Raw genomic sequence first — 22783 nt, 5'->3', positions numbered from 1 at the left:
TGGCACACTTTTTGTTACCACAGTAACCTGGCACTCTACCTGAGCGAATGAAGGAGCTTTTCAGCTGGTGCTTTATTTGGACCATAAATAACATTCGAACAGAAACAAGAGGGTGTTTTAGTCCAGACGCAGCATTAAGACCCGAGTCTTTGAGTGTGGTATTCTGGGATGTTTAAAAGGCCTGATATACAGTTCAAGTGTTATGGTAGAACGACAAAATCAGGTCAAAACACAGTTCGTTTGGAGTTCACTTCTGGAGTTCTTCGAAAGTGAAATTTCTGGAAAAATTAGCTCTGGCTGATGAACGCCTTCAAACTACCGTTAGTCTGTGGTGATGACATCATAGGTGGGTGTGGTGCTGAGGCCCCACCTTCTTTGTGTAAATTTCCCCCTTAAAGAGACACTGACATGTTTTTTTCTTTCTTCAAGCAATCTATTTTATTAAGTGCTATATAAATAAACATAACTGGAGTGATGAATCGCAGAGCTGGTGCAAACACATCGCTATGATGCTTTCTGAGCTGCTGTTTTCTCACTGATGTCATTTTATATTATGTGTTAATATTGTTAATTGAGAGGAAAGGTCAGAGCACATATTTACATATTCATCTAAGCATCACTCTCAGAAGCGTGGACCTGACGAGATGTTATATGATATTCACGATATTGGGAAAAACACTTGCATTGCAATATTTTGTTTTTCTGCAATATCGATGCTAAAACGATATATCTTGCAGCCCTACTTTCTCATTATTTTTTATAAGGAAATAATGGTAATTTACCTTTTTCTTTACAGTTTGGTGTCCAGTCGCTTTTCTCCTCATATTGTTCATCATCCTCACAGTCTTCATCAGACGGGCATCCCTCACCCAGCCATCGTCTCTCCAGCTATTAAACAAGAACCCAACGGAGAACTCAGCCCAGCGGCTCACACGTAAGCTCACACATGCTACACACTTTCCCACTGTTTTTCTTTTCTTCATTAAAGGGATCGTTCACCCAAAAATTACCCCATGATTTACTCACCCTCAAGTCATCCTAGGTGTATATGAGTTTCTTCTTTCTTACGAATACAATGGGAGTTGTACTGGCTCTTCCAAGCCTTATAATGGTAGTAAATGGTCAATTCTGTCAAAGTGCACCCATCCATCATAAAAGTGCATCTATCCATGATAAAGGTGCATCTATACATGATAAAAGTGCATCTATCCATGATAAAATTGCATCTATATATGATAAAGGTGCATCTATCCATCATAAAAGTGCATGTATCCATGATAAAAGTGCATCTATACATGATAAAAGTGAATCTATACATGATAAAAGTGCATCTATCCATGATAAAAGTGCATCTATACATGATAAAAGTGAATCTATACATGATAAAAGTGCATCTATCCATGATAAAAGTGCATCTATACATGATAAAAGTGCATCTCTCCATGATAAAAGTGCATCTCTCCATGATAAAAGTGCATCTATCCACAATAAAAGTGCATTTCTCCACGATAAAAGTGCATCTATCCATGATAAAAGTGCATATATCCATGATAAAAGTGCATCTATCCATGATAAAAGTCCATCCATCCATCCATCCATCATAAAAGTGCACCTGTCCATCATAAAAGTGCATCTGTCCATGATAAAAGCGCATCTATACATGATAAAAGTGCATCTATCCATGATAAAAGCGCATCTATACATGATAAAAGAGCATCTATCCATGATAAAAGTGCATCTCTCCATGATAAAAGAGCCTCTATACATGATAAAAGTGCATCTATACATGATAAAAGTGCATCCATCCATGATAAAAGTGCATCTCTCCATGATAAAAGAGCCTCTATACATGATAAAAGTGCATCTATCCATGATAAAAGTGCATCTATCCATGATAAAAGTGCATCTCTCCATAATAAAAGTGCATCTCTCCATGATAAAAGTGCATCTATCCATGATAAAAGTGCATCTGTCCATAATAAAAGTGCATCACGTTGCAAAGTAAAATTCTACTCGTGCACAAAGCGCAAATTACGCAACTTGTAACGTCGAAAGTAGTGAAAGAAGAATGTCATATACACCTAGAACGGCTTTAGGCTGAGTAAATCAGGGGCTAATTTTCATTTTTGGGTGAACTAACCCTTTAATGCTTTATTCAGCTAAATAGCATTAGCTTCACACTCTCACCTCCAAATGACTCTGTGATAAAGTTTATCGCTGTTTAGTCTACCAACTCGCCACCGTGGTACACAGTCCTTTCTGTATCTTTCTCACTGTCACCCCCTCACATCCAGTGCGAAGACTGACCCACGTGTGGCGTATGTTTGCAGAAAGTCTCCAGGCCCGAATAAGAAGGAGGACGAGAGGAAACCTCACATAAAGAAGCCTCTAAACGCTTTCATGCTCTATATGAAGGAGATGAGGGCCAAAGTGGTGGCCGAGTGCACGCTAAAAGAAAGTGCCGCCATCAACCAGATCCTCGGCCGCAGGGTGAGTGAACAGTGTGTGTGTGATTATGTTAATAAACATTTTGAGTGAACCAATCACAAGTGGTCAGCAGCACCAAATGCCGATATTAAATGGGGTTCAAAATGTTTCGTGAATCAAAATTGCAATGTAGTCGATATGTACTTTGTTTGTTGTGTAAACACTATTGTCTCCCACATCATCATCGTGCCGCCGTCAATCAACCACTGCGATAAAAGCTAGTTTTCAACTTTGCCAATTGCTTATGTTGCCTTGTTCGTTTCTTTATATTACTTTAGGGATGCACCGATATGAAATTTTTGGCAGATATCGATAACCGATAATTCTTTATATTTGAAAGCCGATAACCGATATATCGGCCGATAAACTTAAATCCAAATTTTTATCTAATGTTTAGAGCCTGTACAAATACAAAAGTCTCTCAATTAAATCCATGTCCCAAGCGCACAATTACAATGATGTTCTCATTATAGGGTTGTATAGCCGATATGACAGATTTGCGCTGCACATGTTGAACCGCTTTTGAATTTTTTGAAGAGATTTCAATCATATTTCAAGAAATTCAAAAACATAAACAGTGCTACACAAGCGTCTCAGCTGAAGGGAATAATACATTATTTATCGGCTTTAATATAACGGCCACATTTTCTTACCAGCCCGATAACGACAACATTAAAAATGAACATATATCAGCCGATACCGATATGCTGGCGGATATATCGTGCATCCCTATATTACCTATAATACTTTTATTCATCAAGGATGCATTACATTTATCAAAAGTGACAGTAAAGACATTTACATTATTTCAAAATATTTATTTTAAATAAATGCCGTTCCATTGAAATTTCTATTCAGAGAATAAAAATCAAACAAAATGCATATTTTTGTAGAAAAATATTAAAGTCCCCCAGTTGTCAATAATTGTATACCTTAAAACTCATCTTTAATCACCGAAGTGACATTTAAAAAATCTTCATGCCTTAAAATATCTTGAATGTAACTCGACACCCTTGCCTCATTTAGTATACGCGGTTCTATGAATATGCAAATAAGCCCCGCCTCCACTCATTCAGCTCAGAGATCCACTGGTTGACGATCACACGTTGATCTGATTGGTTACAAGGTGGTTTGTGACGTCAGAAACACCAGCGATTTCAAAGCGTGTTTTTGAGACTGTCTGCAGTTTTAAGGAGGAAATACTCAGCAATGCTGTCCACTTATGAATTTACACATGGTGTGTCTTAAAGCGCATTAAAAACACCACACAGACACATAAACAACATTTAAAAGCTGGATTTTCACCACAGCGGGACTTTTCAGCATTAATAAGAAATAAAAATCAGCATGATTTCTAAAGGATCATGTGACGCTGAAGACTGATAATTCAGCTTTGCATCACAGGAATGCATTAAATGTGCAGTAATGTGGAAAATAACCACTAACCCGTGCAGAAGTACAGGCCATGATAAAAGATCGAAACCTGCCGCCCGTGTCCTGATATAATATTGCCATGCAAAATATCACAATACTGTGTTATAGATGAGAAACCTCTCACGACCCCAAACTGTGTGTAGAAGTCACTGTTTTTACATGCGTGCTGCTTGCACACACGAGACATGGGTGTGTGTGGTCACACTGGTCTTAGCAGCGCCAGTATGTACAGTAAATGTGTGTTTGCCCTTTGGCTGACTGTGGTGTTTTGTGTTTGCAGTGGCATTCACTATCACGAGAGGAACAGGCCAAATACTACGAGCTGGCCAGGAAAGAGAGGCAGCTGCACTCTCAACTCTACCCGGGCTGGTCGGCCCGAGATAACTACGTGAGTCGGGCGCTTCAGGATCCGACACACACACAAACACACACATGTTTGTGTTCCCATCAGTTAATGCATTCATTACCATTAACTAACAATGAGCAAATCTTTTGTTAACGTTAGTTAGTATTAAATGATGTTTACAAATGACCCTCATTGTAAAGTTTTTCTTAGTCAACACTGAAACATTCCTCTAAAGAATTTATTCATCTTAGTTAATATTGATTAGTTAACATTTACTAACACATTATTTAAAAATCAAAAGCTGCATCTGTTAGCATTATTTAATGAATCTGAGCTAACGATGAACAGTTGTACTTTTATTCACTAATTAACAAAGATTAATAGATACTGTAACAAATGTATTGGTCATTGTTCAATTTAGTTAATGCATAAACTGAAGGGGAACTTACTGTATAAAGTGTTTCTTACCAAACAAATCAGTGTTTAAAACCATATCAAGCAAAATGTGACAAGTACTCACTGTAGTAATAACTAAAAATGATGCATACTTACATGCAACTGACCCTAAACCAAAATCTAAACCTATAGTAAGTGCACGTTGTTAATTAATAAAGATATAAAAATAGTTGCACCTCCTTTTACTGATCATTTGTGTGTTAATTTTCCTATTTTGTGTCTTATTCATGGACATCAGTGGGTAACCCTTTATTTTACAGTGTCATTGTTACATGTTACATGTGCTTACCATTGTACATTACATGCAACTAATCCTCAACCAAATCCTAATGCTATAATAAGTACATATTAATTAATATTACACAATAACACCTTAAAATAAAGTGTAACATTATTATTAGTATTAGTATTAAATTGCATTGCTTTAACACTTAACAAAAACATACACACGTCCTCACTGTATTTTTTTGACTTCCTTCAGTATTTCTGACTCTCTCTCTCTCTCTCTCTCTCTCTCTGCTCTCCAGGGCAAGCGGAAGAAGAGGAAGAGAGATAATAAGACAGACTCAACAGCAGAGGGTGAGGACGGACACACACACACACACACACACACACTCTTTTCTCTCTCTCTCTCTCTCTCCTTGTGTGTTTAATAACCCGCTCTCTCCTCTGACATGCAGCTTATGAGGTGCAGTGCTAGCGCAGGTACAGTACGACTGAGGCTCGTTCACACAGGCTCACCGCTCACACACACCTGTTTTCATCCATTAGCAGTGTTTCCTCTTAGATTAGGGCTTTATAACTCGCAATTGTGAGAGGAAAAAAAATTACAATTATCTTTATTTGTGTTGAGTTGTGGGAAATCCTCACCAAGGATGCATTTTTTACTATATAAATAGTTCTATTATAAAATATTACAATTTAGAATAACCTTTTTATTTCAATATATTTTAAGATAAATTTACTCCTGTGATCAACGCTGCTTTTTCAGCATCATTACTCCAGTCTTCAGTGTCACATGATCCTACAGAAATCACTCTAATATGAGGATTTGATGCTCAAGAAACATTTATTATTATGAATATTATTAATGTTAAAAACAGTTGTGTTTGATGAAAGTTCAAATGGACAGCATGTATTTCTGTTTACTGTCACTTTTAATCAGTTGAATGCATCCTTTCAGCAGTGTGTTGTATGTCAGTACAGTGGAATAGATGTGAGATATTAGCGAGTGTGTATTGTGTGAACGCTCCTCATCCTCAGTTTGAGTAATACACCACATGACGCCATTTCCATTTTGTGTTCAGCGTTGTATGGGTGAATCTCATGAAAACTGTCAAGATCATATTTCTGTCTTAAATCAAAGGAAAGTGATGAATTATCTTTTGCATATAGACAATGAAGAAACATGACATGGACATTTCCCACTGAATTCTCATTAATACAATGAATAATACCATATATCATATTTATATAGTGCTTCCCCCGACTAAACATAATACTAGCAGTCGTTCATCACACTCAAGGTCTATATAGTATTATATAGACTCATTACATGCGAAGTGAGATATTTCAAGCCTTTTTTTGTTATAATTTTGATTATGGATTACAGATTTTTCTAATTTTGAATATGGGCTTTTCATATCTGTAAGCCATAATCATCAAAATAATAACATATAATGGCTTGAAATATCTCACTTTGCATGTAATGAGTCTATATAATATATTAGTTTCACCTTGCAAGATTTGTACCTAATATGCTTCAAAGAGGTATCAGGTTGTGAGTGCAGAGACGCTCTGCGTGAATGGTATTTACACAGTGAGGTTAACCCTTTGAGGACCAAGGTGTTTTTGGGGTCCTTGAGATGTTCTGACATGTCCTGAGTCCTGACATTTGTACTTTTTTTCAGTTGCTTATAAACATATTAATGGCACAGGTGAAATTACACTATATTTAGCAGAAACAGGGCTACCATAATATATGGGCAACATGTATGTACATGTTTGTATTTTTGAGAGAATATTGTTTATGCGTGGTTATATATATATATATATATATATATATATATATATATATACTAGGGCTGGGTATTGAGACAAATTTCACAATTCGATTCAATTTCGATTCACAAGCTTGCAATTCGATTCGATTTCGATTACGATTCGATTCAATATCGATTATTTTGGATATCAGTTACAATAAATGGCAATTTTTCTCAAGGGAATCAAATCTCTTAAATGCTGTAAACTATGGTCTATATATATAGTCTAGTTGTAGCCTATAGGCTTCATTAGCCTAATATGAAGGTAATAATGAACTGTTTTGTAGCTATACAAACACTTAAATTACTTTTTTATTTATTTTTATAATAAGAAGATTATATGAAATATAAACATTTAAATGGTGGCTGTCATAAAAACTTGCCAGATTTATTCAAATATGCATTAAATATTGAAGAATACTAACGAGTGTGGACTAACGAGTTTATGTGGGTTTTCTGAGGTAAATGTGACGATACATGACATTGATTACAAGCTGTTTTATTGACGTCTTTCCACGGTTGAAACACAGATTGAGCGAATCAATGTGACATGATACGGATTTGGATGAGTTGTACTCTATCTTTAACACACTTTCAGATGCTCATTCATGTTTATTTGGCGCTGTGACTGGTATTATAAAGCCGGAAGAGAGATCAGCGCTGCTGCTTCTCTAGAGCTGCGCCAGAGCGATCTCACGCCACAGCGCCAAAACGGCAAAACCTTATTTATGTTTTTGAGTTTCTAAAGAAAATGGACGTAATTTGAAAATTGAGACTTTGTTTTATATCAATAGTAACAAAGGACAAAGATTATTGCGATCTGTTGGATGCGCGCAGCCGCGATACAATGTCTCATTCATAAAATGAAACAGGATGACTAATCGATTCTTGAGATTTAAGAATCGATATCCCTTTTTTAAAAATGAGAATCGGTTAATATCGAGAAATCGATATTTATTACCCAGCCCTAATATATACACACACACACACTTGTATATGCACCTAATGATAGCATACATTTATCTAGATTAACAGAGCGAGCCGATATGTAAAGTTGTCACTTACATGTTTCAAATGATAAGCCATATTTGAGGGCGATGGATGATAGGCGAGCGTTTGGATTTTTTTTTTCTGCGACTGGTAAAATTTCGGTTGACTAAGCCTCTTCTAGTCGACAAACGTGTAGTTGACCTTATATTTATATAACATTACTATACATTCATTTTCTGTTTACATTAAGAATAGTGAACATTACGAGAGAGAGAAAAAAACTAAAGCGATGATCATTCTAGTCACTGATGCACCTTTTCAAAAATGCCAATTTAAGATTCAACAAACAGTAAACATAACAATATAACTAATAATCTACTCCATTTTCATGCAATTCCACAAACCTGCAGGTTTAAATGTGTTTTTTTTAATTCTGCTCAGAGGTCACGCACCTTAAAATGTGCCGATGAGGATTTAGTGGGAAAATATAATAATAAAAGTGTCTCTAAATGTAATATTTGTGATGATTTCTGTGTATCATGACTCCCCCACCCTGTTTCCTCCTAGTGAACGTATGTTCCCTGTGCAAAACTGTTATAACAGGGTTCGTACAAGGTGCTTAAAGTGCTTGAGTTTGACACTTTGAAAACTGGTTCTAGAAAAGTGCTTGAATTAATCAAAGAAAAAATGTAATTTTATCGATTAAACAGTCTTTCATGTAAGATTAACATTGCAGCCCATCTGAAATAGAGACATTTCGCTTTGGCTATCAGCGTAATACTCCTCCTCATATCCAAATATATGATTATTTATTCAGGTCCATCATATATTCATGGGAGAAGAGATCAGTTTGAATAAGGAAAGCGACATCTTTGTCATAGGATCCTTTGGCTGGTTAAAGGCCCGTACACACCGGGACGAATATCAGCGCGCGTTATTCGGCAGCGTTTTTTTTGTGTTCACAAGCGTTTTTCGCTGACGATGAGCCGAGTGAACATGCAAATTCATTCCCTGACACTAGATGGCGCTTAATGTAAAACAGAAATAATAATAGAATACTATACTAGGGTGATCATATTCATGTCTCAATGTTTTATTATGACAGATAGAAAAAAATGAATGAAATAATGATAGAAATAATGTCTTCTGTATTAGAAAAATAAATATATAAATAATAAATAACTAAAAGAAATGCCTCCAAATGTAACAAAAAATAGCTCTCACAAACTTACAAAAACGAACTAACAAAATCTTTAGTTTTCATCCTCTTTTTCTTGTTTTTCTTCCTCGTCCACCTTGTTTGCCCATTTATATTTTGCTGTAGAACTGATCTTCTTTCCCAGCAGTTTTTTTTTAAAACCAGGACATTTTCATCACTTAAAAACAGTCAGGACAGGACGTGGAAACAGGACATGTGTAACGCAAAGTTGAGATGTTGCCCAGAGATAAAAACACAGCACTAGTTGTCGGATGAACAGATGCACGAGGGGGCGAGAGTTGTCGTATTTCCCCGCGTTTAATAAAACCACTCAAACTTACACTCGTCCTCATACATGGGGATCGAGCGAGAGAGAAAAAAAACACAAACAAACATCTGGTCACAATAGAAAAATAAAATAAAAGAAAGAATACAAAGAGTCGGCAGAGGTTATCTATCTCCTCTCCTCACTTGTCAAAATCTAACTGACACTATGCAGTTCTCATCTCAACTCAGATTTCTATAAAGCACAAAGTGACCGTTTTACACATGTCCCGGGAAAACAGGACTGTTGGTCACCCTATACTATACTATATTTACAGAAATACTAATATAAATATTATCATACAGCTCTTTATGCTCCGAGACCAGCAGCGCAACATTCATCTTGCCCATATGTATCTTATCTCTTCTTCGCCGTTACGTATGTGTGCTCGGCAAGACCGTTTTGTGTTTGAGCGCCCCCAAGTTGTGTTTTACTGTAACTTCAGTCTGATTGGTCGGATAGGTTTTGAACCTAAAAAACGAACCCGAGTCGTTTTTTTTAAAAATGACGCTTTTACACGTGGCGTTTTTCGCGTCGGTGTGAACACTCACATTGGCGCCCATTGTTAAGTCACGAGGCGTTAAACGTCGACGAATATCACGCGCGAAATTCGTCCCGGTGTGAACAGGCCTTAAAGTTACCAGTTATTGCATCTGCTGCACTGTATTTGTACCATTTTGTCTAATTAGATTATTTTTATTGACCCATTTACCTTTTTTAGAATTTGAAAGATAAGATATTGTTTAATAAGTGAGATCTCTGATTGTAGTCCTTAAAGTATTTCATTTGACAGCACTTGTACAAATTCTTGCCATTGATGATGTGATTTTTTTCATCTGTAAAATATACTATTTGTGATGATTTCAGCGAGTGTGTCGTGACTTCAGTGTTTCTGGGGTCCCCCAAACCCACATGTTTTCTCCTTGTGAATTCCCCGAGCAAAATCCAAAGTTATAAAGTGATACATTCCTGCCACTGACGAAGCGTTTTCCGTCTTCTCAGATTTCTCAGCGCGGAACAAGAAGCCGTGTGCACAGTACCTCCCTCAGGAGAAGATGATTGACAGCCCTGGCTCCTCCCACGGGAGCATGCTGGACTCCCCGGCCACGCCCTCGGCGGCCCTGGCCTCGCCCGCGGCCCCGGCCCCCACACACTCGGAGCAGGCCCAACCGCTGTCCCTCACCACCAAACCCGATCGCCAACACCACTACCCTCTGCTGGCCAAACCCCCTCCTTCCTCATCATCATCATCATCATCAGGCAGTCAGTTAACTCCGCCTCTTCTGTCTAGGCCACTCCCCTTTTCTTCCCTGCATGCCTCTCTTTTGTCTCCGCCCTCCCCGTACCATCACTCCCATCATGCTTTGTTCCAGTCTCAGCCACTCTCTTTGGTAACCAAATCAGCTGACTGACTCTCTTCTAAAGCAATTCTTTCTTAATGTCTTTTAAATAATGCTGTATATTGCTTTTTTACCTTTTTTTTTTTTGAGAAATAGATGTCAGGTTAACTTTTTTGATAAGTGAGAAAAGGAAATAAATATTATTATTGGTCAATATTTGATCATCCGCTTTTCTGTTGTCTGTATAAAACAATGTATTTTTTTGTAACGTCTACTTTGGAACTGGTTTCTTATTTGATGCATTTATTCAGTAATCTTGTATAATAAAAAAAAAAATACATGTATTAAAAACTACTTTTAAAAAACGAGAAGGAACGAGAACATTTAAGCTTGACTGTAATTAATGGTAGTTTTTTGGAGTTTTAATTCATAGTACTGGCAATTTATTAGACCTCTTTGCAATGAACCCCCCCCTTGCCCCAGTTTTGAAGTGTGTGAACTTGATAAATAAAACTTGTAAATTGTTTCTAAAAATGGATGTTGTTGTCTTCTTGGGGTTACGTTTATTATCAGGCATGGATACGTTATGGAAATAAATAAATATTATTGGAATGTAGCCTAAATTCTAAGTCCCTTAGTAGGAGATTAATAAAAAAAACGCTTTTGAAAGAAGTCTCTTATTCTCACCAAGGCTGCATTTATTTGATTAAAAATACAGTAAAAACACTAATATTGTGAAATATTATTACCATTTAAAATAACTGTTTTCTATGTGCATATATGTTAAGATGTAATTTATTCCAGTGATCAAAGCTGAATTTTCAGCATCATTCTTCAGTGTCACATGATCCTTCAGAAATCAATTTATCAAATGTTGAAAACAGTTGTTTTTTATGATGATGATGATGCATGAGCAAAGTTGAACAACATTTGATATATAATTTTTTGGAACACGAATATCTCAATTTAATGCATTTCTTCCAAATCATTCCCAAAACTAAATCTTAGACTATTTGTACTGTATTACAATAACTTTAAAGTTGATCTTGAATAATGTAATCAACATTACATTTTGTTAAAGAAAAAATGTTTATTTTTCTTTTGTATGAGGAACAATCATGCAGTAACGGGGTTGCACTGAATATAAAGTAATTACTATAACTACTAACTAATTTATTTACAACAATAAATTGAATTTAATCACAAATTGCTGAATGTATAGTCCCCTATTGCTGAAGAGGTCAAGACCTTCCAAATAGACCACGATAAACCAAAATACTTTTCAGTTTATTAGATAAATATTAGTTTATCTAATATTTCACAACTAAAAATGTAAGATTATTTCCTCTTTAAGTCACGGAACACCAAAATGTGGCATTTTCGTGGGAAGCGCCTGATTATGTTACCTCAGAAATGTCGAGATTTTTATAATCCTCTAAAAGCAACATCTAGAGCACAGAACGATGGCATAATAAACTGCTGGAGAAACCCTGCTGATAGAAGAGGAATTCGAGTTAAATCTTTAATAGCTGGAATTTAGGCGAACCGCACTGGAAAATAAACAGATGAGCCAGAGCAACAAAAATGTCTGCCAAGAATAAACACGCTTTAAAAAAAATAATAGACATCTGTTCCTTCCTGGAATGCAAAGTCCCAAAACAACGACAAAAAAGCAGGTCAGACCCTGCCTTCCCGTTTTCTCTCGGCTTGTGTGTGTTGGCTGACGCTGGCGCTGTAATGAAGTGCGCGGTAATAGGATGGAGCTCCAGGGACCTCATTAGGCTTTTCAATTAGTGAGAAATACACAAGGTAGAGTCCTCTGCTTTTTAGGGGCTTTAGGAGCGACCAGAGATGCCAAGAACGCTTCACACTTCCCTCAGCGAGCGGAGGTGACGACACCCTTCACACACCTCGTGTGTGTGTGTGAGACACAGGTCGCACGGGTGTACCTATGGCCAAAAATCATTAGGATATTAAGTAAAGATCATGTTCCGTGAAGATATTTTCTAATTTTGCTACCTTAAATATATAAATATTTCATTTTTGAGAGTGTTGATGCACAATCGCGGCGATTTTCTCAATGTTTCTCAATGCACACTCGGATTTCAGATTTTCAAATAGCCAAATATGGTTCTATCCTAATAAACAATTCATCAATCTCATAAACCCCCAACTTTACAGCGGAAACAAACATGTTTACAGCCTGGGGCCATAGACCTCAACTTGGGGTTCTAAGTATGCGTCAAAACCGCCGCCATCTTGGAACAGGGTTCTTGTCATAGGAAGTAGCTAGGTAACGCTGCTATCTCTACCTTTACTTCGAATTCATTGATGGTGGCGGACTTTTGTGCAGCGTATGATGTTCACGGATGAAATCTGAACTAGGAAGAATGTTTAAAAAAAAAATGTCTTTCTGGAATCAATGATAAATACATGTCTGACCGTTGGAACAAACCAAAAAAAACAAGAAAAATCGCATTCATGATGATTTATGGTGATTTTATTTCCGTTAGACCTGTGTCTACTACATTGAGGCTGATGCATTAAAGTGGAGGGGCTCCCCTGTTTCAAGATGGCGGCTCTTTTGACGCATTCGTTCCAATGAACTGCCGTAGCCAAGGTGAGGTCTAGTGTATATGTCTATGGCCTGGGGCAAAGTGGTTTTGGTCTATGTAGCTAATTATGCCCTTCACGATGACTGTGAGGGGGGTGCATTTTTGTATAACTCATCCGTTTAAATTATATTAAGCCTTAAAGTTCTGCATAATTAAGGGCGTGGCCACTTGAGTAACAGGTGGATTGCCGCTGATATCACTACTAGCCGTCTGTTAGCGTCATGTCTCCTCAGCTAATCCGTTTATCCGGGAGTGACGCGCGGCCAAGATGGCGACGGCCGGCTCCGCCCACTTTGGGCTTTAGAAATGCTCTTCAGAAACATACAGGTGACGTCACAGACACTACGGACATGTAATTTACAGTCTCTGGGTGAGAGTCGCGTCAGGATCAAGGGGGTAATCCATCCAAGTCTCCCCGCGGGCCGCCACTGGCTAGCAGACCATCACCTGCTGTTAGCATTCCACTGACTCCCATTCATTTTGGCGTCACTTTTAACAGCGAATAACTTTACATCTGAGGCGTTTAAAGACTCCATTTGTCCATTATTTATTTCTAAAGAAACACAATAATGTTATAAAAGGCTCCATTACTTTGTATCTTACGTTATGGCCCCATAGAAGCCGTTTTTTGTAAAAATAGGCTAACAATTGCGTCATAACACACGACTCTCCGTCGCACAGTAGAGAAGTTACCGTATAGGCAGGAGGAGAAGCTCGCGGACAATCTTTTACTGTCTATGAGGCAATCAGGTGGATACTGAAGCATAAAGTCAAGGAGAAGCCCATAGATAGAGAGTCCAAAAAAGCAACAGGACAAAATATTTCAACAAGATTCGTTTCAGATTTCAGTTCAGATTTGGCTAGGCACAGCTACTAAGAAAGGTTGCTCACGTCACATCTCAGTGTGATCCGGTGTGGTGAAGAGATGAGTCCCACTGAAGAGATGGATCCCAGCTTAGGACGCAATCAATCTGATTGGTTCAAAGCTAGTTTTATGGGTATTCGCTTTAGTGCCTGGTTACAAATCAGAGAAAATCACCTTATCATAGAAGACGTTTGAACTACGTTATAATGAATCATTAACGTCTTTAAACTTCTATGTGTAAAGTTCTCGACTGGAAAACTTTTAAAACTACATTTCGTGACACAATAAAAGTAGTATTTTTAAATTTCGCAGCACCTACTATGAAAAGTGCTATACAAATAAATGTATTACTTGATGGCAACAAACTGCTTTTATCCTATCTTGCACATAGCAGCGGGATTTAGTATTCAAGCTACACCAAAACAATTATCTAAGCTGGGTGTCGAGTTACATTCAAGATAAGACATGATTTTTTTTCCAAGGAAATTTTTTTTTTTTTTAAATATATCAGTTTTAGACTTTAAGAAAATGTACTGGCCAATATTTTTTTTATTATATTTTTATATATTTTTTTTTCCGGGCCATGAAACGATTTTTGCAAAAACAGGCACTAATGACACTAAAATTTTAGATTACCAGTGAAAATTCACAATTCTCCATTCCAATTTCGATACCACAGCCAAAACTAGCATAACTAATACAAATTTAAAGCATTATTAAAGGCAAGTATACAGTCAGTTATAAAATTCGAAAAAATAATCAAAAAGTAATCGAAATCAAAAAGTATGCAAATGTAAAATAACACCAGTCTTCCCTCTATAAATTAAACACCCTTATTAATTAATCCTTAGAAAAGTTATTCAGTCAAGAGCAATAAATGAATGTTTTATTTGTCTTTAGTTGTTTGATTAGCATTTAATAAAACAGACATCAGGAATATTAGGCTGCTGTCACTTTAAGAGCGAATGCGCAGATCTAATATACCAACACTATCTCACGACCAATTCGTACGAATTCGACGCATGATGAAAAAGTGTCTAATTCGTACGATTTGTCTAAACTCACGTGATGGTTAGGTTAAGGGGCGGGGTAAGGGGTAGGTCATTCGTACGAATTAAATTCGTAAAATATGTACGATTTAGCAAAATCTTATGAATTCGTACGAGTGAGGTCGTGTGAATTGTTACGAATTAGCCACTTTTTAATCATTCGTCGAATTCGTACGACTTGGTCGTGAGATCGGGTTGAAAACTGATACACTCAGAGTTTGCTTCCTGCGATTCAGTTTATAGAATTTAAAAAAATAAAGACGTAATTGCAACTTTTTATTTCATTTGTTTCTCACAATTCCGAGTTCATATCTCACAGCGTGTGAGTTCTGAGTTTAAGATGTAAAGATATAAACTCAGAATGTGGTGGGAAGAATAATCTTCCAAATCTCAAAACGGGCCAAAATTAGCCTCGCCGAAGCTCATTTGTGCACAACAGCCGCTCTAATACACTCAGCCGCCCATCATGAACGTGTGTGTGTGTGTGTGTGCACTGAATAATATTAATGTGCCATAACTCAGAGAGGAATGTTAACGTTGCGCTTCACACTGGCAGCACAGCCAATCAAGTCCAGCATGAGGAAAATCCAACGCATCATTATCGCTAATTGCTTAATGATGTCTTACAGTGTGTGTTGGTTCCCATATGACTCAACTAACAGCACACTGTTGCTCTGCCCTCTCTCTGAGATGTGTGTGTGTGTGTGTGTGCAGACGGACAGGTTGACACACGTTGAGTGCTCATTTCCCTCTCTGCCCTCAGGTAAGGAACAGACCTGTCAGTCACACACACACACACACACACACACACACACACAAAGGCTTATATTTTATTTTGCTCTGCAGTCATTAGAGAAGTGAGGAATATGCCTTGCATCATCCTGGGCCCTGCGATGCTCTCTGGGACCCTTGTGTGTGTGTGTGTGTGTGTGTGTGTGTGTGTGTATACCCTCAGCTCTAGACCCATCAACCAAATTAAAGGTAATGAGTTGTCAGACAACAGAGAAAGCGTGGCTCCTTAAGGCTACAGGACTCTGAAGCGCTGGCCTATTCTCTATATGTCACACACACACACACACACACGAGCGGGCTGAGTGACTGTAATGTGACTGGCCTGTTAGAGAGATGGGCTGCAGAAAGTGTGTGTGATTATTCTCCCGCTTGTTATGAATCCTCAGTTCTGTACTTGGCAGACATTTTATTATTAAATGCATGTGTCGAGTACGCCTTGCTAGTGTTTTAAGCAGTAATATATATATTTTTTTGTATTAATTTGGGGTTTTATAATTTAAATTGAATCATTTGTATATTTTTGTGCTCATAAATAGTATATATTTTATTATATATTATATATATTTATATTTAAAAAATATTTTGTTATTTAGTTTTAATTATATAATTAAATGTAAATTATGTGATTATAGTTTAATACACATTTATTTAATTATGAAATAACAATGATGTTTTCCCTAAAGAGTAGCCCTCAAACTGTATTCACTTTATATAGCCTTAATTAATCCTGTAATTGTGGACAAATGTGGGCACAGAGGACTCAGGTGTAATCCTGATTTTTATTTATTATAAATGTTATATCACTGTCTTCGATAAAGTTTTGTCTATCCATTTATGGTGTTTGTTTTTTATTTGGGGTTTTTTTTTAATTTATTTACTTCAAAAAGTACCATATTTTCTATGTAAATTATGCTTATTTTTTTTAAACTACACTCTAAAAAATGCTGGGTTGTTTTAACCCAATTTTGGGTCAAATATGGACAAACCCGAAATGTTGGGTTAAAAATGTAATGTAAAAATTTAACCCAACGGCTGGGTTAGTCCATATTTGACCCAAAGTTGGGTTAAAACAACCCAGCATTTTTTAGAGTGTAAATTAAAATATCACTGCAATAAGCTCTTAGAGCTAAAACCCAAAGCTGAAGTGTCTTTGCTGTCACCTGGTGTCTTATTTTGGCTTATTTAATTACAGTTTTTCCCATACATTTCTATGGGTGCCCATTTTTGACCCAAATACAAGATTAAGGAGTTTTTTTTCACCCACTTAACATTGTAGAATTGAGTCAAAAAATGTGTGTTCAGGAGGCAAACTTAGGAAAAGTAGCCAAGTCTTGTACCGCTCAGATCAAGGGAAGTATTTTTTACAAATAAATCAAAACTATTTTGCCCACATTTGTCCAGAATATGGTTTTAGGGTTAAGGAAATCGACTTCTGTTTACTTCTCACAACTTTGAGAATTCTTTCCCCCCCCCCTCATAATTCTGATTTTACATTTTTTTTATTTTTCAGTATTTATTTAATTATAAAATAATATTTACACAATAATTATATATATATATACAATTATGAAACATTTATAATATTTAAAGATTTCTATTTTTTAATTTTCTCTTCTGCTCACCAATGCTGCATTTATTTGATCAAAATGTAATTTATTCCTGTGATAAAGCTGAATTTTCATCATCATTACTCATGATCCTTCAGAAATCACTCTAATATGATGAATTGATCGCAGTTGTGCTACTTCATATTTGTATAGGATACATTTTTTGAATAGGATAAATAGAAAGTTCAAAAATAAACTTATTTGAAATTTCTTGTTGATTTGTACATCACTGCATCTGTAATGTGAAATATCAGCACTCTTGGAATGCCATATATATAATAAAAAATATTTGTAGTATTCAAAATAAAATGTATACTGTACTTATTTAACCCTTCTATTGCCAAATGCTTTTTGTTTGCGTGTTTTTTTTTTATTGCAGGAATACATATAGAAATCTTTACAAAATACAAATATCAACAAAAGAACAAAAACAAAACACAGACAAACAACAATACAGAGTTATTTCAACCCAAATTTGGGTCAAAAATGGACAAACCCAAATTTGGGTTAAAAATATCATTAAAAAATGTACAGTTGAAAGTGAAAGTTGAAGTTGGGTAAAAATTTTAAATTACATTTTTAACCCAACATTTGGGTTTGTCCATATTTAACCCAGTTCTGGGTTCAAACGACCCAGCATTGTTTAGAGTATATAATTAAGGATAGACCAAGAAAAAGAAAGAAACAAAACAAAAAAAGGTAAAGAAAAGAAAGACCTTATCATTTGAATGTGTGTGTGTTGAGTGTTTTAAGATAATCGTAACATCTTTTACCCTTTCTCGTTCCCCACTCCTCTCCTCCCAATCCTCCAAACGATAACAATAAAGATGCTTTGATTTTATGATTAATATGGCTGTCTGTGTACATCCCACATCAATTATTATTATTATTATTTTTTAATTCTTCATTGCAAAAATGACACATTGTCTGACATTGTCTTAGCTTTTGATTTGTATGATAGTGAGTTTAATAATCAGATGCGGCCAGCAGGACCTTCTCCTTTAAATGTGTGCATTGAACAGTCTCTCATAAGAGACATCTGTCTGCTCCTCACAGGTCAGAATTAATACATGTTAATCAGCTCATTAGCTCTGTCTGGCCCCTGGCCAATCCCTGCCGTCAACAGCGCGCTTTGATCCCGCATCCGGGCCAGGTTTGGCCTTTCATGTGTCTCACCACTGTTTACATTCCTCCACTCCACAATCAATATCAAGACAAGACAATACACACATCAGCTCGAGTCTGGAGGCCAAATGAACAGAGCGTCTCTAAGAGGAGAAATAACGTGGTTTAAAAACACCATCACATGAAGAGCGTACACCACGAATTTAATTTATCATGCTATTTATACGCCAAAGATGTTTTTTTTGCGTGCATATGCTTATATGCTATGCACTGTAAATCTTTTGAGTAGGATTAGTTGTGTATAGGCTACTGTAAAACGATCGTGATTTTAACAGTAAAAGACTGTAAAAAACGGTTGATTGGTTAACAGAAAGCTTCCTTATATACGGTAAATAACTGTTGTATAAATAATGGTACATTTAATGTAATTTTACAGTAAAATACCGTTAAACTTACAGTTAAAAAGAACAATTGTATAATTTACAGTGAAAAAAAATGTAAATTGACATTCCCACAATTCCCTGTGACACTTCACGTTTAATGTATTTTAACTGTTTCTTCATATTTTTTTTTCTAATCAGTTATGTACATTAGGGTTTTATTTTACATTTAATGTTGTTAAATTAATGCTTATTGCATTTTTAAAATTTCAACATGTTACCATGATGGTGTTTCATGTTTGTGTGAATGAAGTGCAGCTTCTATAAAATAGTATGAACTTTCTTGTGGAAGAGCTGGTTATGATGAGCTTTGATTGATCATACTGCTGTGATTGTTGACTGTCAGTGTACTACAACTGAGCAAAACAGATCTACTTCAAAAGGTGAGTAAATTAATATTATATCAGATATGTTTATTGATGTAAAATTAAATACGGTTAAAAGTCTGTTTACACACGCAAAAACTATTTTTGGTGTATAAATGGCACGGGAAATTAAATTCGTGGCTAGATTAGCATTTTCAGAAGATCGTTCTGAACCGATTTATGCTTGTTGCAGCCGTATCTGTGCGATTGATGAAACTTGCTGTATGTCACGACAGGAAATAGACTGAATAAGACTTCAGGTTCAATGTGAGAGGAGTTTCTTTCATGGCTTTATTAATGGTTTTCTATGATGTGAGGCTAAAAACTTGACTTGATCTTGAGGATTCATACACGGTGCACAATGACGGTTCATGAGCAGTTTATGCCTTTCACTGTCCTTCAGCTCTCAGCTTTGCGGATTCAGAACAAAGACTGATTTTGTTCAGTCAAAAGTTTTAAAATATTCTCTTCTTTGAGCTCATTTGAGTTCATTCCCAAATCACGAGGCGCTTTTGAACATTATTGAAGGAGTGTATGCAAACTCACTCAGAAAAATAACAATAGGATAACATAAATTACATAGATGCATGCAGAAGCCTAAAGATAATGCGCATGATTCAGTCAAAGAGTTTAAACATTTAAATGGTAGTTTATTTGAAAAGTAGGCTATGGTTATATTATACAAAATGAATACTAGGGGTTTTCAAAGAGTTCAGGGCTGAGAAAAGAAAAATATTTTAACAAAATGTCTATTTTTAGGCCTGTCAATGTTCTCAAGTTATTGAAAAAAAAATCTATTTTTAACATAAAAGGGGCTGCCTGTGTCATAATTTGCATGTATTCGTCGTTTTTTATTGCTTAACAGCTTGTGTCGAAGCTTAAAAAAAACGAGACCTTCCATGATGATGTTTTTTATGTGAAGGGACTCGCGACGTTTTTGCCGGGAAAATCAAAATGATTTGACAGACTGGCAGTTAGTAGCCTAGTAGTTAAGATAGTTAACTTGTTCAATGATTAAACAAGTTAACTACAACAAATAGCCTAGTCTCGTTTCGTCAGAACTAGTGTAATTTTTAATGACTTTCATCTCCTTCGACATGATGCAGATGAATCGCAGAGCTGGTACAAACATCCACATCACTATAATCAGATGCTTACCTGCTGTTTTCTCATCGCTGTCATTGTATTGTGTGTTTATTGTGTAATTGAGAGGAAATCGCAGCACATATTCACGTATTCATTTTTTTTATTTTATTGTAGCCTATTTTTTTATTGATAACAATAGTACAAACAAGAAGAACATCAATATACAATCAAGCATTTGTACAGACAAAACCATACCAAAAACAGAAGCAAGAAAAAAACAAAAACAAAACAAATACAAAAAAATATATATATATATATAAAAAAATAATAAAAAAATATTCACGTATTCATCTAACCGTCGCTCTCAGCCGCGTGACGTCATCTGGATGTTCGCGTTCGCGAACTTAGTCAGCCTATCGCGAAAACGTTATTTCCAACTTCTTTTTATGCAAATAACGAAAAGAACTTAGTTTGGGCTTTGAATCACGGTCATTCTCGTGTGCGTTTTGTGTGTTCGAGCTGCAGTTCACTTAACGGCCAGCGGTGTCGCTATAACAAGGGTTTCTCAACTCCTCATTAGCCCCTCATGATTTATTATCGCAACTTTGTCAAATCAATCAACCTAGATAATTAATGTTTTCCAGAGAATGTAATATTTCCGTTACTTTTAATTACACCAATCTCTTTCTTTATATTATAAAAAAAAGTTTCAAGGAACTCAAAATGTCAAGGCAACCAGGTTATTTACTTTAAGTTAAACCAACAATAAATTTTTTTACAGCATGGGTACACAAAACACAACATTTTAATAATTTCGCTTTAATTAAGTGACATTATATAATCGATATATAATTGATATCAATTATAATAGGCCCTTTATTTTACATTAATAATAGGCTAGTTAAAAAAAAGTTTTATCTCTGTAATATCAAGCGTAATATTTTTCTCACACGTGGGTTTTTATAAATGCCTCTTCATCAGATGTGTGTGTCCTTTCCTTCAGTTGTTGCACCTATGATGACACAGTGATGCTGTATATGATTGACAGTTACAGTGAAGCTTATAACATATTCATTGATTGTTTGATCAACTCTCTCATTACATTACGTTGGTGAAGACAGGTTTGTCCTGGCGATGTGCCCAAGACTGCCTCTTCTTAATGTTTTATTTACGACCATTTGACCTTAAAGGAGGAAACGCGGATGAGGAATAAGAGGGATCGTTCCAGAACTAAATGCCAGGACTATCATTAGGAGTATTTGAGGCTGCAGGGTTTCGTGAAACATTGATTAACATTAACATGATTTGCATGTTGTGCAAGATCTTTGGTCGCTGTAACAAATCATTCATGGCAGTCGTTAAAGTCATACAAGATAAAGATTAGGCCAATGGTTTAGATCATATTTACATTGGAAAAGATAATCTCACACACTTGGTCTGAACGGGGAAGAGAAAAACAAAGGAGTTTTTATGTGGTGGTTTTACAAAAACAAGGTCATTTACTCACTCTCATGTTGTTACAAAAACACAAATGATTTTCTTACAAAAGCATATACATCAGGCAGAATGTGAACGCTGCACTTTCCCAAATAACAAGAACAACTAGAAATATGATTTTCGTTTTGTTAGGAAAGAGATGAGGGTAAGTAAATGATATTGGTGTAACAATATATCACAATACAAAAATGCAACTATATATATTGTGTATATTTCACACAAAATAAAAATTACTGTGTGAGAAAAATTCAAGTTTTCAGAGTTTTAGTGTACTACATTAAACTATATAGGCTATAATGTTGAACATGATATATAACAATGCAATGGGTCCTGCTAATGCCAAATGTCTGATGTTACCAGTAAAATGGCCTAGATTATTTGAAATATATCTAGTCAGTGACAGTTCATCTAAAATAATTCAGTATTTTCAGCTTCAGAATCATGAATATGTTCATTCTGGTGTCTCTATAGTCTTGTGCGTTGGGTTTCCAGCAACAAATTACAGACTATTCATTCATTCACACAACGTAATACACCATTTTAAATCAACGGTAGCCTACATTTTGTTGTTAACCTTTTATCGCAATAATATCGTATCATTAGTTCAGTATCGTGATATATCGAATCGGGACATGAGGGTATCGCTACACCGTTAGCCTAAATCAGGAGAGAAGTTTCATTTTGGCTAAACTATTCTTTCAAGAACCCAGACAGCAGACTTGGA

General features: G+C 36.0%; 1 protein-coding gene across 2 annotated transcripts in view; it reads left to right on the top strand.

Annotated features, from left to right (window-relative positions):
• tcf7l1b (transcription factor 7 like 1b) overlaps nucleotides 1-11152 on the top strand; it is an 80759-nt gene extending 69607 nt beyond the window's left edge. The window contains exons 8-12 of one of the 2 annotated variants that reach the window (XM_089119265.1): nucleotides 797-934; nucleotides 2295-2490; nucleotides 4202-4309; nucleotides 5251-5302; nucleotides 10281-11152. In XM_089119265.1, the coding sequence (XP_088975391.1) occupies nucleotides 797-934; nucleotides 2295-2490; nucleotides 4202-4309; nucleotides 5251-5302; nucleotides 10281-10690 (904 nt within the window). In that variant the 3' untranslated portion in view covers nucleotides 10691-11152. The remainder of the gene's footprint in view (nucleotides 1-796; nucleotides 935-2294; nucleotides 2491-4201; nucleotides 4310-5250; nucleotides 5303-10280) is intronic. The other variant, XM_039674896.2, reaches the window with a different exon arrangement.
• Nucleotides 11153-22783: the final 11631 nt, after the last annotated feature.

The sequence above is a fragment of the Pimephales promelas genome, chromosome 14 (assembly GCF_988280905.1).
Source record: "Pimephales promelas chromosome 14, fPimPro1.hap1.1, whole genome shotgun sequence".
Taxonomy (NCBI): domain Eukaryota; kingdom Metazoa; phylum Chordata; class Actinopteri; order Cypriniformes; family Leuciscidae; genus Pimephales; species Pimephales promelas.
The sequence above is the reverse complement of the archived record's forward strand: the minus strand, read 5'-3'. Positions and strand labels throughout refer to the sequence as shown.